The 13,648-nt window shown below is 49.5% G+C and overlaps 2 protein-coding genes across 2 annotated transcripts in view; one reads left to right on the top strand and one right to left on the bottom strand.

Moving 5' to 3' along the window:
- Window positions 1-335: 335 nt before the first annotated feature.
- SP9 (Sp9 transcription factor) lies at window positions 336-3,886 on the top strand. The gene is made up of 2 exons (XM_063399811.1): window positions 336-356; window positions 1,086-3,886. Exons 1-2 carry the CDS (start codon window positions 336-338, stop codon window positions 2,439-2,441), a joined length of 1,377 nt encoding a protein of 458 aa, XP_063255881.1. The 3' UTR covers window positions 2,442-3,886.
- A 4,677-nt stretch (window positions 3,887-8,563) lies between these two features.
- CIR1 (corepressor interacting with RBPJ, CIR1) overlaps window positions 8,564-13,648 on the bottom strand; it is a 21,091-nt gene continuing 16,006 nt past the window's right edge. Inside the window, exons 8-10 of the mRNA XM_063400499.1 lie at window positions 13,197-13,303; window positions 11,680-11,765; window positions 8,564-10,103 (exon numbers count right to left, since the gene is read on the bottom strand). Of these exons, the coding sequence (XP_063256569.1) occupies window positions 9,371-10,103; window positions 11,680-11,765; window positions 13,197-13,303 (926 nt within the window). The 3' untranslated portion in view covers window positions 8,564-9,370. The remainder of the gene's footprint in view (window positions 10,104-11,679; window positions 11,766-13,196; window positions 13,304-13,648) is intronic.

Here is a 13,648-nt window from a genome sequence, read left to right as displayed (position 1 = left end):
GCCGGCCCGGCGGGAGGCGCGGGGCGCGGTAATTGCGGCGCGGCCGCCGCGGGCCGGAGCGGGAGTTTTCTCCCCGCGCGCTGACTGGCACGCGCCCCGCGCCCCGGCGCCGGCACCTCCGCGCAGCCTGATTGGCTGCCGGGCCGCTCCGGGCCGCTCCGCCCGCGCCCTCATTGGGCGAGCGCCGCCGCCAGCGGTACTTCAAAGCGGGCGCTGCCCGCACTTAGGCAGAGTTTGGCCCCGCCGCGCCGGAGTGTCCTTAGTGCCGCCGGGCAGCGCGGGGCGCTCACCGAGCGCCGTCCCCTCCGCCCCGCCGCCCAGCCCACGGACGTGCTATGGCTACGTCTATCCTCGGGGTAAGTGGCACCGCGCGCTTCCTCGCGGCTTCCCCCTGGAAAAACTGTCCTTGCCGCCGCGTTGTGGCTGCCCCTCGCGCAAAGCGCGTGGACCCGCGGATGGGACGTGATCCCGGCCCGCCTCGGGGGATTTCATTGCGGGCTGCCCATCGGGTCGTTCCCAATGAGTTTAGCCTGAAAACTCGCTGGGCCGGAGAGAAGCCGTGCTGCTTCTGTTTTCTTTTGTTCAGTTCTTGGTTTGGTTTGGGGATTTTTTGTTTGTTTGTTTGTTTGTTTTTTAACTCGAACTACGCTCGATTTCCAAAGATTTTCGCCGGCCTGGCGTTGCACGAGGCGACAGTCGGGAGGCTCCGCACACTGCTCGCCTTGCTGCCGTGTCTTTTTTTCCGTCGCTCCTGTACGGTTGCTCGAGGAGACGCCGCATTTCGTTCCCACGGGATTTTGGGTTTAACGGCGGTGCGCTCGAGCAGCCCTCTCGGAACACGCGTGTCGCTTGGCCCCGTCGGGACCCGCTTGCGATGTAAATCTCTCGGGCCATGAGACCGGTCCCCGGTGGAAAACGAGTTGTGCCGAGCGTGGCAGGGCTGGAGCCTTCCTCTAAGATAAGAGAAAACTTTTCCGCGGTACCGCTCGTTGCGCCGCGGTTCTACCCACGCTGCCGCGTCCCCGCGGGAGCCTGGCGAGGTAGCAAGGGTTAGGCTGACGAGCCGGCTTTGTCTCTTCCCGCAGGAAGAGCCGAGATTTGGAACGACTCCCCTGGCCATGCTGGCCGCCACTTGCAACAAGATCGGCAACACTAGTCCCCTGACCACCCTGCCCGAGTCTAGCGCCTTCGCCAAAGGGGGCTTCCACCCCTGGAAACGCTCCACCTCCAGCTGCAACCTGGGCTCCAGCCTCTCGGGCTTCACGGTGGCCACGAGCAGGGGTTCCAACGGACTGGCCAGTGGCACGGGCACCGCCAACAGCGCCTTCTGCCTGGCTTCCACCTCACCCACCTCCTCGGCCTTCAGCAGCGACTACGGCGGCCTCTTCTCCAACTCGGCGGCGGCGGCGGGCGTGTCCCCGCAGGAGCCCGGCGGGCAGTCGGCCTTCATCTCCAAAGTGCACAGCTCGGCGGCCGAGAGCCTCTACCCGCGGGTGGGCATGGCGCACCCCTACGAGTCTTGGTACAAGTCGGGCTTCCACTCCACGCTCTCGGCGGGCGAGGTGGCCAACGGAGCGGCCTCCTCCTGGTGGGATGTGCACACCAACCCGGGCTCCTGGCTTGAGGTGCAGAACCCGGCGGGGGGGCTGCAGAGCTCGCTGCACTCGGGCGCCCCCCAGGCCTCGTTGCACTCCCAACTGGGCACCTACAACCCCGACTTCAGCTCCCTCACCCACTCCGCCTTCAGCTCCACCGGCCTGGGCTCCACGGCCGCCTCGCACCTGCTCTCCACCAGCCAGCACCTGCTCACCCAGGAGGGCTTCAAGCCCGTGCTGCCCTCTTACACGGACTCCAGCGCGGCGGTGGCGGCGGCCAGCGCCATGATCTCGGGCGCCGCCGCCGCCGCCGCCGGGGGCGGCTCGGCCCGCTCCGCCCGCCGCTACTCGGGCCGCGCCACCTGCGACTGCCCCAACTGCCAGGAGGCCGAGCGGCTGGGGCCGGCGGGGGCCAGCCTGCGGCGCAAGGGGCTGCACAGCTGCCACATCCCCGGCTGCGGCAAGGTGTACGGCAAGACCTCGCACCTGAAGGCGCACCTGCGCTGGCACACGGGCGAGCGGCCCTTCGTCTGCAACTGGCTCTTCTGCGGGAAACGCTTCACCCGCTCCGACGAGCTGCAGCGGCACCTGCGGACTCACACGGGCGAGAAGCGCTTCGCCTGTCCCGTCTGCAACAAGCGCTTCATGCGCAGCGACCACCTGAGCAAACACATCAAAACGCACAACGGGGGCGGCGGGGGCAAAAAGGGCAGCGACAGCGACACGGACGCCAGCAACCTGGAAACGCCGCGCTCCGAGTCCCCCGACCTCATCCTGCACGAGGGGGTGGGCGCCGCCGCCCGCGGACCGGGCAAGGAACCTACGGCGGGGCCCGGCGACTCGTAGGGGCAGCGCCGCCGGAGCCGCTCGGACTGTGCCCCGCGCCCGCCGGAGGGACGCGAGCCGCCCCCGCCCCGCCGCCGGCGGCGCCCCGGGCCGCAGCGGGGCGGGCCGGGGGACGGCGGGGCCGGAGAGGCGCGGCCCCGTCCCGCCCGGCCAGTAGGTACCGAGTGACACTTTCTTCCGTTTCCCTTTTCTCTTTCTGTTGGAAGGCAAGCATCCTAAGAGAGGCTTAAGGTGAGAAATACAGCTGCAACTGTGAGACGGTCCCTCTGTATCTCATAAACATCTGTATAAATAGGGTTCAAAAAAGAAGAAAAACAGAAAAAAAAAAAAGAAAACCAGATCGTGTTCCCTTATTTTTCTTGTAAATGTTGATCTGATAGGGGGGGGTTGGGGAATTTTTTTTTTAATTGGTGAATTCCTGAAATTCAGGGAGGTTTTGGGGTTCTGATTATTTTTTTTTTATTTTAAATTTCTGATGCACTTTGTGGAAGTCAGTATATATGTAAAAGATATTTAAAATGTTGAGTTAACACTTCACTCAAATACACGTAAGTTAAGGTCTCTTAAAGAAATTAAATGCGTTTATCTGTATGGAAAAAATCTTGACATATTTTCATTTTGGTATTATTAAAGGACTCTGAACAATATACTTACGGGTTTGTTCTTCTTCGTGTCCCCTCCTTCCTCCCTGCCTAGTCCTCGCTGGGGTTACTTTTTTAGTGGGAGCCCTCGCACCCTTTTCCATCGTCCTTACAGTCACTGTGATTAAAAATACAGCCAGCAGTGATATAGCTGGGAGGGGATGGGACCGGCCCCCGACTCAGGCGCACTGAACCACTCTGCTCGCTCTTTTCAAACCGCCTTTGCTTTGATTTACTTAAAAAAAACAACCCAAAACAAACAAACAAACAAAAACCCAGACAAATTTTAACCGAGTCCGAGCCCTGCTACAGCTGGAAACCATGCTGAGACCTAAGTGTCTTTAGTGAAACTGTTCCCAAAATCGAGTGAAGGCAAACTGTGCTGAGGAACTATTTATTTAATTTTAAAAGCCTTCAGCGCCACAAGGCTGCCTAGGCTGGGAGGTGATCTCGGGGGAATAAATCGCTAGAGTCAATACTCCGGAAAAGACATTTCATGCCTAAATGAAAATCTTGTTAAATGTTATTAATTTTGACTTAGAGCACACAGCAGCCCCCTGTGCCTTGTATTCCCTTATTAGGGATTCATGTCTTATCAAATATCTAATTAATCTCCTAGACATCATTTGTTCTGGCCAACTTTATCTCAGCTGGTCCACGGGGAAAACTCCGAATATTCTCGGTGACAAAGCTCCCTTGAAGATCCTTTTAATTGTCCAAATTAACTGCACCAAATTTGCATGTCAAACGGTAAAGGGCAACCTAAGATAAAATGTAAACGTTTTAAAAGCCCCAAACTAAGCACTTGATTTGATAACTAGGCTTTTTAATGTTATGGAAGACAACTGCTCCTTTCCTTTTCAAAGACAGTTGATCTATGCAAATAGTGAATTGGAAATGCTTATGTCCCCATGCAGTCAAATGGTCCTTGCATGTTATTTGAATATCAGTGGCTTTGCTATTGAAAAGGTTCAAGGATGCTCTCTGACTTCTTTGTGATTACTCAGTGCAGCGTCTTATTCTGAAGAAAAAAACTCAGGAATAATTAAAGGCTGGGCTAAGGCCTGGGAACACATTTGGGACAGGAATCTCATTTAGACAGGCTCTTTCAAAATAAGGCACAGTTAAATTGACCAGAAGGCAATTATTGAAATGAAAATTATTTTCACTCCCTTTGTCTCCTGACCACCAACCTAACAGCCACAGTATTTTTTTAAAGGCAAATTGTTAAATGAGATAATTGTGTTATTAAAAAAAAAAAAAAGAAAAGAAAAAAAAAAAGGGTGAGGGGAAAAAAAAGTTAATTTACTCTGGCCGGTACAGATTGGATGAATACAAATATTTTAATCCTCCATAAAACAGGGAATGCAAATAGCATCGGGAAACGGATTCTGCTGTCGGCCACCAACTGGAATAAAGACGTTGCGTTAAAGAAAATACATCTGCCGTGAATACTAATAACCGCGTCCCACCTCCTCCGCGCCACTGCTGCACAAAAGCGGCCGGGCAGCGCCGACACCGCCTGTGCCCCGGGGCGGCGGGAGCCCGGCGGGCCGTTCCGCGGGCCGGGGGAAGGGAGCCTTCCGGGAGAGGCACCTCGCAGCACAGCACCTTCCCCGAAAGCCGCTCCGGAATCTTCCCGGCCCAAAGCATGCCGGCGAGGTGTCCTTCCTCCCGCCCCCGGCCGGGCGCCGGCAGGTTTCCCGGCGGGCAGGGGAGGGGAGCGGGCGCGGGGACGCGCTCGGGCGGCGGGAGCACACAGAGCGGGCCGGCGGCGGGACGCGGCTCTCCTCCCTGCCGGGCGGCCCGGGGGCTGCGCAGGAATGCACCCGCGCGGGGTGCTGGGCAGAAGTCAGCTTTGTTTTCGATTTATAATAAAACACATCAAAGGACACCATCCAGGTCCAGTTTCTGCTAGGCCGGGGTTACAATTCTCAGCTCAGTGATCAAGGACCTTTTTGCATTGCCTTTGCCCCTTCGGGTCAGAAAACGTCCATCACTTACAGACTCCCCAGAAACGAGGAAGGGAGCAGCTCCGGGCCGCAGAGCCGGTTCGTTTAACCAAGAAAATAGAAAGCGTGTCACCTATTTTGAAAATAAATGACACCATTCTTTCCTAAATGTTGGAGATAATTATATGGTCTGGGGAACTTCTACACACAAAAAAACCCCTAAAGAACAAATGATGTGAAAACCGAAAAATAAATCTGATTTCGGTCTTTGAATCCGTAGTTCACCTCTTTAGTAAGAGGACGCTAACCCGAGAGCGGGAAAGCACCAAGAACAGGAGGGGTGTTCTCTCGGGAAGGGAGGCACAGGGGAAGCCGGGCTTCCCGCCGCCTTGGCCCCGCTCGCCCCGGGTTTGCCCGTGAGCTGAGCCTAGCTCCCATTGACATCCCGCTCCAGCTACTGCTGCCCATTCCCACACCTCGCGGACAGCAACTTCAACCCTGCTCCGGGAGTGCGTTAAAACACGGCAAACAACCAGCCAGCAACAGCAACCACCACAGACGGGAGAAGGTAAAACGCCAGGAAAAATTATCTACTAAATGTCATTCGATCGCCAGGTCCCCCGTTCGCAGGAAGCGTGTCCCTTGCCCCCCGCGGCGAGTTACAGACCCAACGGCTCGTTTTACACTTAAAAGGTAACATTAATGTTTTTGTTCTAATGAGATAATATATAAACACCCGATCTCGTGCCTGGACAGCTTCTTAATTGCGTCTTTTAATTCAAATTGAAACTTTATCTGCGGGAGCCGTAATTTATTTGCAGCCATTATCTATCTGTTCGCCAGGATCCTCTCCCACCCTTCCAAAACGCAGATGAAGGGAGTCTAACAGACAGCCCGCCCCTTTGAGTAATTGGTGCGTTAAGTGTTTATTTTAAGTGAGAATAATTTAGCTACAAATTTCCTCAAGGAATAACATCCTTCACACATTACAAAAAGGAGAACAGAACAAGACCGAGCCCGCACACCGGGACGCTCCCGGCGCTGCCCCGCACGGCGGCTGCCGGGCGCCACCTAGAGGCGCTCCCGCGGCGGGCAAGGGCTGGGGGCGCGGCCGGGGCGGCCGCGGGGGCGGCGGCGCTGCGCGGGCCGGGCCGCGCCGAGGAGCCGCCGGCGGGGGCGCGGGGGGCCGCGGCGGGGGCGGGGAGGGCCCCTGGGAGCGGGCGAGCTACCGCGAACTTCTCTGGGAGGCAGCGGGGCGGGACGGGCCCGCCGCGACCCTGCGCACATCCAGCCCGGGGCAGCCGGCCCGGCCCCGCCGCTCCCCGGGCCGCCAACGGGAGGGGCGGCCGGGCCCTCGACGGTCACCACTCCGCAACCTCCGCGCCGGCCGGCCCCGCACCTGCGGCCGGGCGCGGCTCCCAGCGGCCCCCGCCGGCGGCCCCGGGCGCGGCTCTGCCGCCGCCGCCGCCTCGGCGCCGCTGTTGTTCCACAAACGCGCGGCAGCGCTGCTCCCGAGATGTGCTAATTGGTACCTGGCTGGCAGGGCGCGGGGTCCCTGTCCGCTCCCCGGCACAAAGTAGGCTGCTAGAAAATTTGAAATTGCCTTTCAGCCTAAAGCTGCCTTACCTGAATGTCATAATTACAGTAATTATGTACATCCAAATTACATGCTAATTAAATTAGAATCAAATCGTTCTAAATCGAAATCAAATGAGGTAGCGAGAATTAATCAATGACAACAACATAAATAGAGAGCTTCCTTCAGGGATATTTATTGTACTGATTCGAGCAGGAGCCCCATCTGGGAGTCACCCGTCTATTTACTTTCAGAGTGGCAATAATTTATTGCTCGGCGTTAATTCTAAGCCGTGCGTGAGGCGGGGCGGCACACCCGAAAAGCGGCCCGGGACCCCTGGCCCGAAGCTCCCCGCCTCGCTGCCCGCCCCGAGAGCCGACGGGTGCGGGGGCCCAGCTCTCGCTGTCCCGACGCAGCCCCGAGCCCCCGGGCTAAGCAGCAGAAGAGCGCCCGCAGAGCCGCCCGCCCCGGAGAGCGGCCGGCCCCTGCTCCGCCGCCGGGATGTCCCTGCCACGGCTCCGGCCCTCCCCGCCAGCCTGAGGGAGCCACCTCACGGCGCCGCGGCCCCGCCGCCCAGCCCCGCAGAAGGTTAACCCTGCTCCGCGGCTTTACAGAAAATAAATAAATAAATAAGGGAATATCGCTAGAGCTGCTCTTACCTCCATCCGCGGAGCGACAGCACCGCCTGCCGGGCCCCGCCGGCTCTGCCGAGCGCCGCGCTCGGCCCGGGGCGGCGGCGCCCCATGGCCCCTGGGGCGGGGCGGGGCCGGGGGCGCGCAGCCGCCCCGCGGGGCCGGCGGGGCCCGTGAGGGCAGCGGGCAAACCCCGCCCGGGCCTGCCCCGCCCGGCCGCCGCGGCTGCAGCACAGCCCTGCCCGCGGCACTCCGGCCGGGCCGCCCTGCGTCGAGAACGGCCCCACCCTCCCGCAGCCGCCCTCTAGGGCCCCGAGGGTCGCTCCCGTACCGCTCAGGGGACACCAACCGGGCGAGGGAAGGCAGCGGGAGCCGTGAGGCACTGCCTGCACAGCCACACCAACTTTCCCCAGGCAGGACACGTGGTTTGCCCCAAAGCTCTTCCCCATGTAGTCTAAGACAGATACATCCAAAATATCGTAACTTTTCGGCCAGTGTCTTCCTTTGCGAAAAGGCAGGATACGCTGTTTAACTACACGGAAAGAAGTAAAGTGCAGAGCCCACAAGAGAGCATACAGCTGTGGATGTCGAGCTGTCCACTCTTTTTCAGGCGGGAGTCAATTGTATTGTAGTTGGCAAGATTTCTGAGCCAAACACAAAACAACTGGAGAGACCCTTCTTTGCAACGGAGGCACCTTCCAGTTATTCCTATCTTTCCTGCTGCACTTAACACAAAAATGTTCTACCAGAATATGCCTTTTCCCCTATCATATTACTCTGTTCTCTTTTACACAGAGGTTTTGTTTAGACTGCTAAAACAGGCATTTTTGCAGTCTCCTCCTGTTCTTTCTAAATCAGAGCTTCCACACATCAATATAGGGGGGCTGACTCTACTGCAGGGGCTCTTTAACTCCCAACTACTTCAGCAAGAATGCCCAGAGCAACCTAATGCAGACACATTGAAAAGGTGACATCTCTTAATGGTTCACCCTTTCAAACTCTTCACATGCACTTAAACGATAAGCCAGGTCACTTTCACCGTGTATTATTATACCCTGTGCAGTGCTGAAAATCTGAGTGAAGTGGAAGTGGTCTGGTAATAAAAGGTAGTCCCATTTGTCCTGCGAGTGAGGAGGGTAAAAAAGTTGCTGGAATACTGAGCACAGTGACTCTATTTCACATGTCCACCAATGAACGTACTTCCATCTGCCATCCTGAAAGAGCAGAGAAGCCTTCCCTTTGCAATAAAAACCTTGTGAAAATGTTGCCTTGTGCATTTGTACTGACTCAGAACGCTGAAGAGGATGGCAATTATTACTGATTTTAAAGAATAAGGTGTTTTATTATGAAAGTTCATCTTCATAACAACGTATGCAGAAAATGACTGACAATTACTATAAACACAAAAAGGTTCATAAAAACAAAAGAATGACTATTTACACTGACTTACTACCACAAACAATAAAATACCTGAAACAGTTGAGGCAGTAAATATTCTTTTCATGTCTTGAGAGATTATTGAACAATAACTTGACATTGTACTGACACATACCAACAGGGGTTCAAGATGTTTAGATAGCCCTGACCAAGCTGTACACTGCAGGAGGCAAAACAATGTTGGCTGTACACTTACGTGAACTATGTCTCTCTGTTGTTTTAACTCATAAAATTGATTTCTTACAGGGAACTTTAGGAAAAATGTTTCAGTATGAAAAAACAAAACCCCCTACAAGACAATGCTTTGATATCAAAAGCAGTGATCTTATCCAGAACTATCTCAAATGCTTTCTCTGCTCCCCCTCACAGTTGCATCTAAGCAGAAATCATGGATGAAACCAAGAGTATCACATACTGCTTTTAAATATTTTAAAATCCTAAGATCAGGTCTGTGAATTACTGCATGTATACAAGAGGTATTTGCCAATAAGCATATTTAGACAGTAAAAAAATACCTTAACGTTTATACCTAATTTACAAATATTCCAACAGGATAGAACTGACGCTGTTGGCTTTATGTAGGAAATGCTAGTTACAGAGGCTGGAAAATGAACAGCAGTATGTAATTGAGCCCTTGTTAAAAGGTATTCATCAAAACCCAGAAAAATTCTTGTTTGCACCTGTCCCAAAACTATCTATTTTTTTTCCTCTCTCTGCTTCTGCTTCTACTGCGTCTGCTCCTTTCTCTGTGTTCTCTGTGTGCTTTACTGCACTTGTCCTCATAGCCTTCTCTACATTTTTTCTTCTCTTTGTGTACATCTGTGCTGGGGCTTCTGGTTTCCTTTCTCCTGTGCCGCTTTTCACCAGGGCTTTGACTTGGACTTCTTCTTATGTGCCTTTGCCTGGAACTGCTGTGATTTGAGCACGGGCTTCTCCTGCTCCCTTCATTCATGTTTTGGCTTCTACTATCCTTCTCCTTTCTTTCAGCATCTCTCGTGTTGGTGCTGTGGTATCTGCTTGTGGACTTTCTTTCCCCCTCACAGGAGTTCCATTTGTTGTTCTCTGCAGAACTATCTCGCTTTAAAAGCTTGTACTTCTCCCTATCTTTGTCCTTGTTACTGTGACTACTGGAGAGATCTTCATAAAGTTTTTCCTTCCTCGTTTTTGCCTCTCCTTCTGAATCGCTGCTGCTGCTAGCCTCTGAAAACTTGTCTTTTTTTCTTTTCTTAGAATCCATCTTCTTTTGTGCTGCTTTATCTCTGCTGTCAGTCTCGCTATCACTGCTGCTTACTGAAGTCTCACTGGAGGATGAGGAAGAGGATCTCATCTTATGTTTCTTGTGTTTACTTTTGCTTTTTTTCTTTTGCTGCTTTTTCTTCTTTCTATCTTTCTTTTTCTTTTTCTTCTCCAGACGATCCAATTTCCTTTTATTTTCAAAATAAAAGTGGCACAATCAGACATGTTAAGATATACTAGACAAAGTCACTGTCTTTTAAAGTTCACTACTTCTGGTGAGCTACACAGTCAATACATTCATTTTCATTAAAAACCATTGAATTAGTTTCCTTTTTCAGCGAAGTTTCATTTTAAAACAACTAACCTGGCATTACCTGTAGTATGTAATCCACAGCTGCTCCCTCAAAACAGGAGTAATATGATTTTTAAAATTCTTTCATTTTCAAAAATTAAGTAAGAGATGCCAATTTGGGCCTCCTAACTAGGAATAAATACATTCAGTAGTGCTTTATTTCCCCTTGTCAGGCTGCTCTGGAGACTTTAAAAATCATTGCTGCTTTTGTTTGTGCATTTTAAAAAGGTATTTTGAAAGTGAAAATCAATCCAATTAGTATTCACTTTCTATTAATGATGAAAAACTGACACTAAAACATACATCTTTGAGTTCTTTCAGCAAATAATACAGCTATTTCCAGAAGCCTCTTTTTACACAACTAGAATCTTACATTTTCCATCTGTAAATATACAATATTCCATCACACACTCACAAATCAGTGAGTGAATAGTGAAACTGCTTCCAGTGTATTAAAAAAAATCCCTTCAGACTAATAAAGCCCAAAGGACCCAAATATTTACTAAACTTCAACTTCTAAAATATAAAGGATTATAAAAATTTCAATGTGTTGGGCCAGCATAAGTTCAAACAAAAATAACATTTTAAATTACTAACTACATACACATTCCTTACTTAAAAGGAACATAAAACATGTCCACCATTTTCAGAGAATTATTTATTACATATGTGAATACCATATGTACCTACCTACTCATGTACCTGCTTAGCAATTCATCTTCCCCCCCTCCTCCCACTTCCCACATATGCGACATCTTTTATCCTAAAAGCTTGTTTTATCTGCATGCCTCTATGGGATCTACTGGTCAGTAGTTAGTATTTTTGATTTTAAACATTTTGAGGTTATTTCAGGATAACATTGCAAATTAAGAGAGAAAAGAACCCGTAAGTCAACTGGCACACAACATCAGTTGGATAAAAGCAAAGCACAGGAACCTCATTAACTCAGAGCCTCAGGGAGCACTGAGCTGCAAACCCTGGGCCAACCTTGGCCTTGGGGTACAGGGTCAGGTTCAGGTCAGCCACAGGGAGAATATAAACTTTGTCAAGTCGTAAACCAGTGATCAAGAACACAGAATTTTTAGTCACAGAAGAAGATACTGTAAACAGTGGAGTGCAGAATAGTATTTTAAAACAGCAGCACAGCATCTCTAGTGAGCCAATTAGTATTTCAGTATTCCAGTCAAACTGGAAATAAGCTCCAGTCAAAGGCATCAAAATTAGATTAAAATAAAACAAGTTGATTAAAAATCATGCTACATAATGCCATTTGTAGTCAAGTGTATGTTAAACTAAGCTGATTTTCTTCTGCATTGATGGTGCTGAACGGCACCAAAGAGTTACAGTGGCAATCATGGATATAGTCAGAACTACTGGTGACACAAATCCCCTCCCCTAGGTACCAGACATACCTTAGAAGTTTCTGTTTTTGTTTGGTTGACAGTGATTTTAAAAATTCAACTTCCGGATCGTCATCTCCTTCACTTGTAACAAACTCCTAGAAAAATGCAGTAAGGTGCTTATAGATAAAAATAATATCTTCATTCAGATTTCTGTTTTTAAAGTGGTGCCTCTATATACCTTATTTTTGCACAGACACAAATATATTTGTATTACTAAGTCAGCCTAAGACACTGGTTAGAACAGAATACCCACTACCAAATGAAAAACCCTGACATTCTCTCTCAGAGCTGAGTAGGTGTTATAACGTGGGGGTTATACAACAGGAATTATTACTAACATATGAAAAAATCACTGCTAGGAAAAGAAACATTTCTGAAATAGTTAATAAAAATGAGCCAGGTTTGAAGCCCACGATTCTCTAGGATAAGTCACCTCATTGTTATCACGCTTGGATGAATAGGTAAGACACCAGTCCTGCTTGAACTCAGAGTAATTTAAGCAAATTACGTTTCTGTCTCGGTTTAGTCATTAGGAAAATGGGTAACACATCTACTTCACTGTTGTGTTATTAGTCTTTAAATGTGCACAAAGTCTTCTAGCAATGCAAAATACTGTAATCATATAATCTACATACAGTAACGCAATCAGCAAAGCAAAACTACTTTGAAGACCCTGAATTCCTCAAATTATGCACATCTGGTACACCACAGTTCTCCACAGTGATGTTTTTCATTTTAGCCACACACGGAAGACGAAAGAATAAATAAAGATTAAAAAGCTCTTACAAAGAAACCCCAGCACACCTAACATAAAGCAAATATACTGATATCAACATGATTCATTTAACAGTGCCCATATGCCACATTTTTTGGGTACATAGCTTTTTTAAAGGCAAAGGTACATCCATCTGTGGAGACACAATGAGCTGTTGATTTACTGAAGATTTCAAGACCAGCGTGTAGTCATCCCCTATTTACTAGTGGCTTGAAAATTCTGCCATATGAACAAAGGTTACTTCAAGCAGTGCATATTTATCTTCCATTTTACACTTTTATTAAAGTACCTCAATTAGTAATATACTTCGAGCTAAGTAAAGGCAATTGAACCATTTTCATTCCCAGAAATAATACCTGGAACAATAGTGAATCAAGTAAAAAAACCCTTTCAGATACAGCATTCCTGGCAGTAATTATTTGTGCATACTGCCTCAAACTTCATCCAAAGGGTAGCACTGCATTACAAGTATGCAGCAGAAGCCCTAACTACCCCTTCATGAAAAATTCAATTTCTAGTCGCCCAGAAGAGGGATTTAATTTATTATATATATGGTTTTAAAATAAGTAATTTATGATTCACCATTCTGTATGAAACAAAGCTGAAAAACTAAGTTTTTGGACATTTTTCTACTGGCATAGCTATTCAGCTTTCCTATGGATATGCATATTTGAAAACATTAAGTAACAATTCACAAGCAATCACATTTAGATTTACAGACATTTTCAGCTTACTGCTAAAAAGATATTACCTGTGACGGATCATTTGCGGTCAAGTTTCTCCCCAGCACATTTTGTTTCAGTGCAAACCCACTGTTTCTCATCTCCACTATTAGCTCCGAGGGGTGCATTGATGGCCCTGTTCACAAAAATCACAGTTTGAATATATCATTTAGATCTCTCTACCTTTTTTGGACTCCACAGTAGGAATTCAGTTGAAGCTTTGTTAAGTAAAATCACAGCTAAATCAACTCAATAATCTTCTGCTGAGCAAATAATCAGATATGATTTTCTAAAACAGCAGTCTGAAGATTCAGAATGGAAAATAATTGCATTTTTCTTTAAGTACAAGGGGAATCTCTTATGTAACTTTGTCATGTTGAAAACAATATATTAGATAAGTCTAGTAATATATTTTTATTGTAGTAAAAAAGCACAGTAGATCTAAATAAAGCACATTAAATAAGACTCAGGTGCCTCCTCT

Source organism: Prinia subflava, chromosome 6, assembly GCF_021018805.1.
Source record: "Prinia subflava isolate CZ2003 ecotype Zambia chromosome 6, Cam_Psub_1.2, whole genome shotgun sequence".
NCBI lineage: Eukaryota > Metazoa > Chordata > Aves > Passeriformes > Cisticolidae > Prinia > Prinia subflava.
This window is presented reverse-complemented; position numbering and strand designations above follow the sequence as displayed.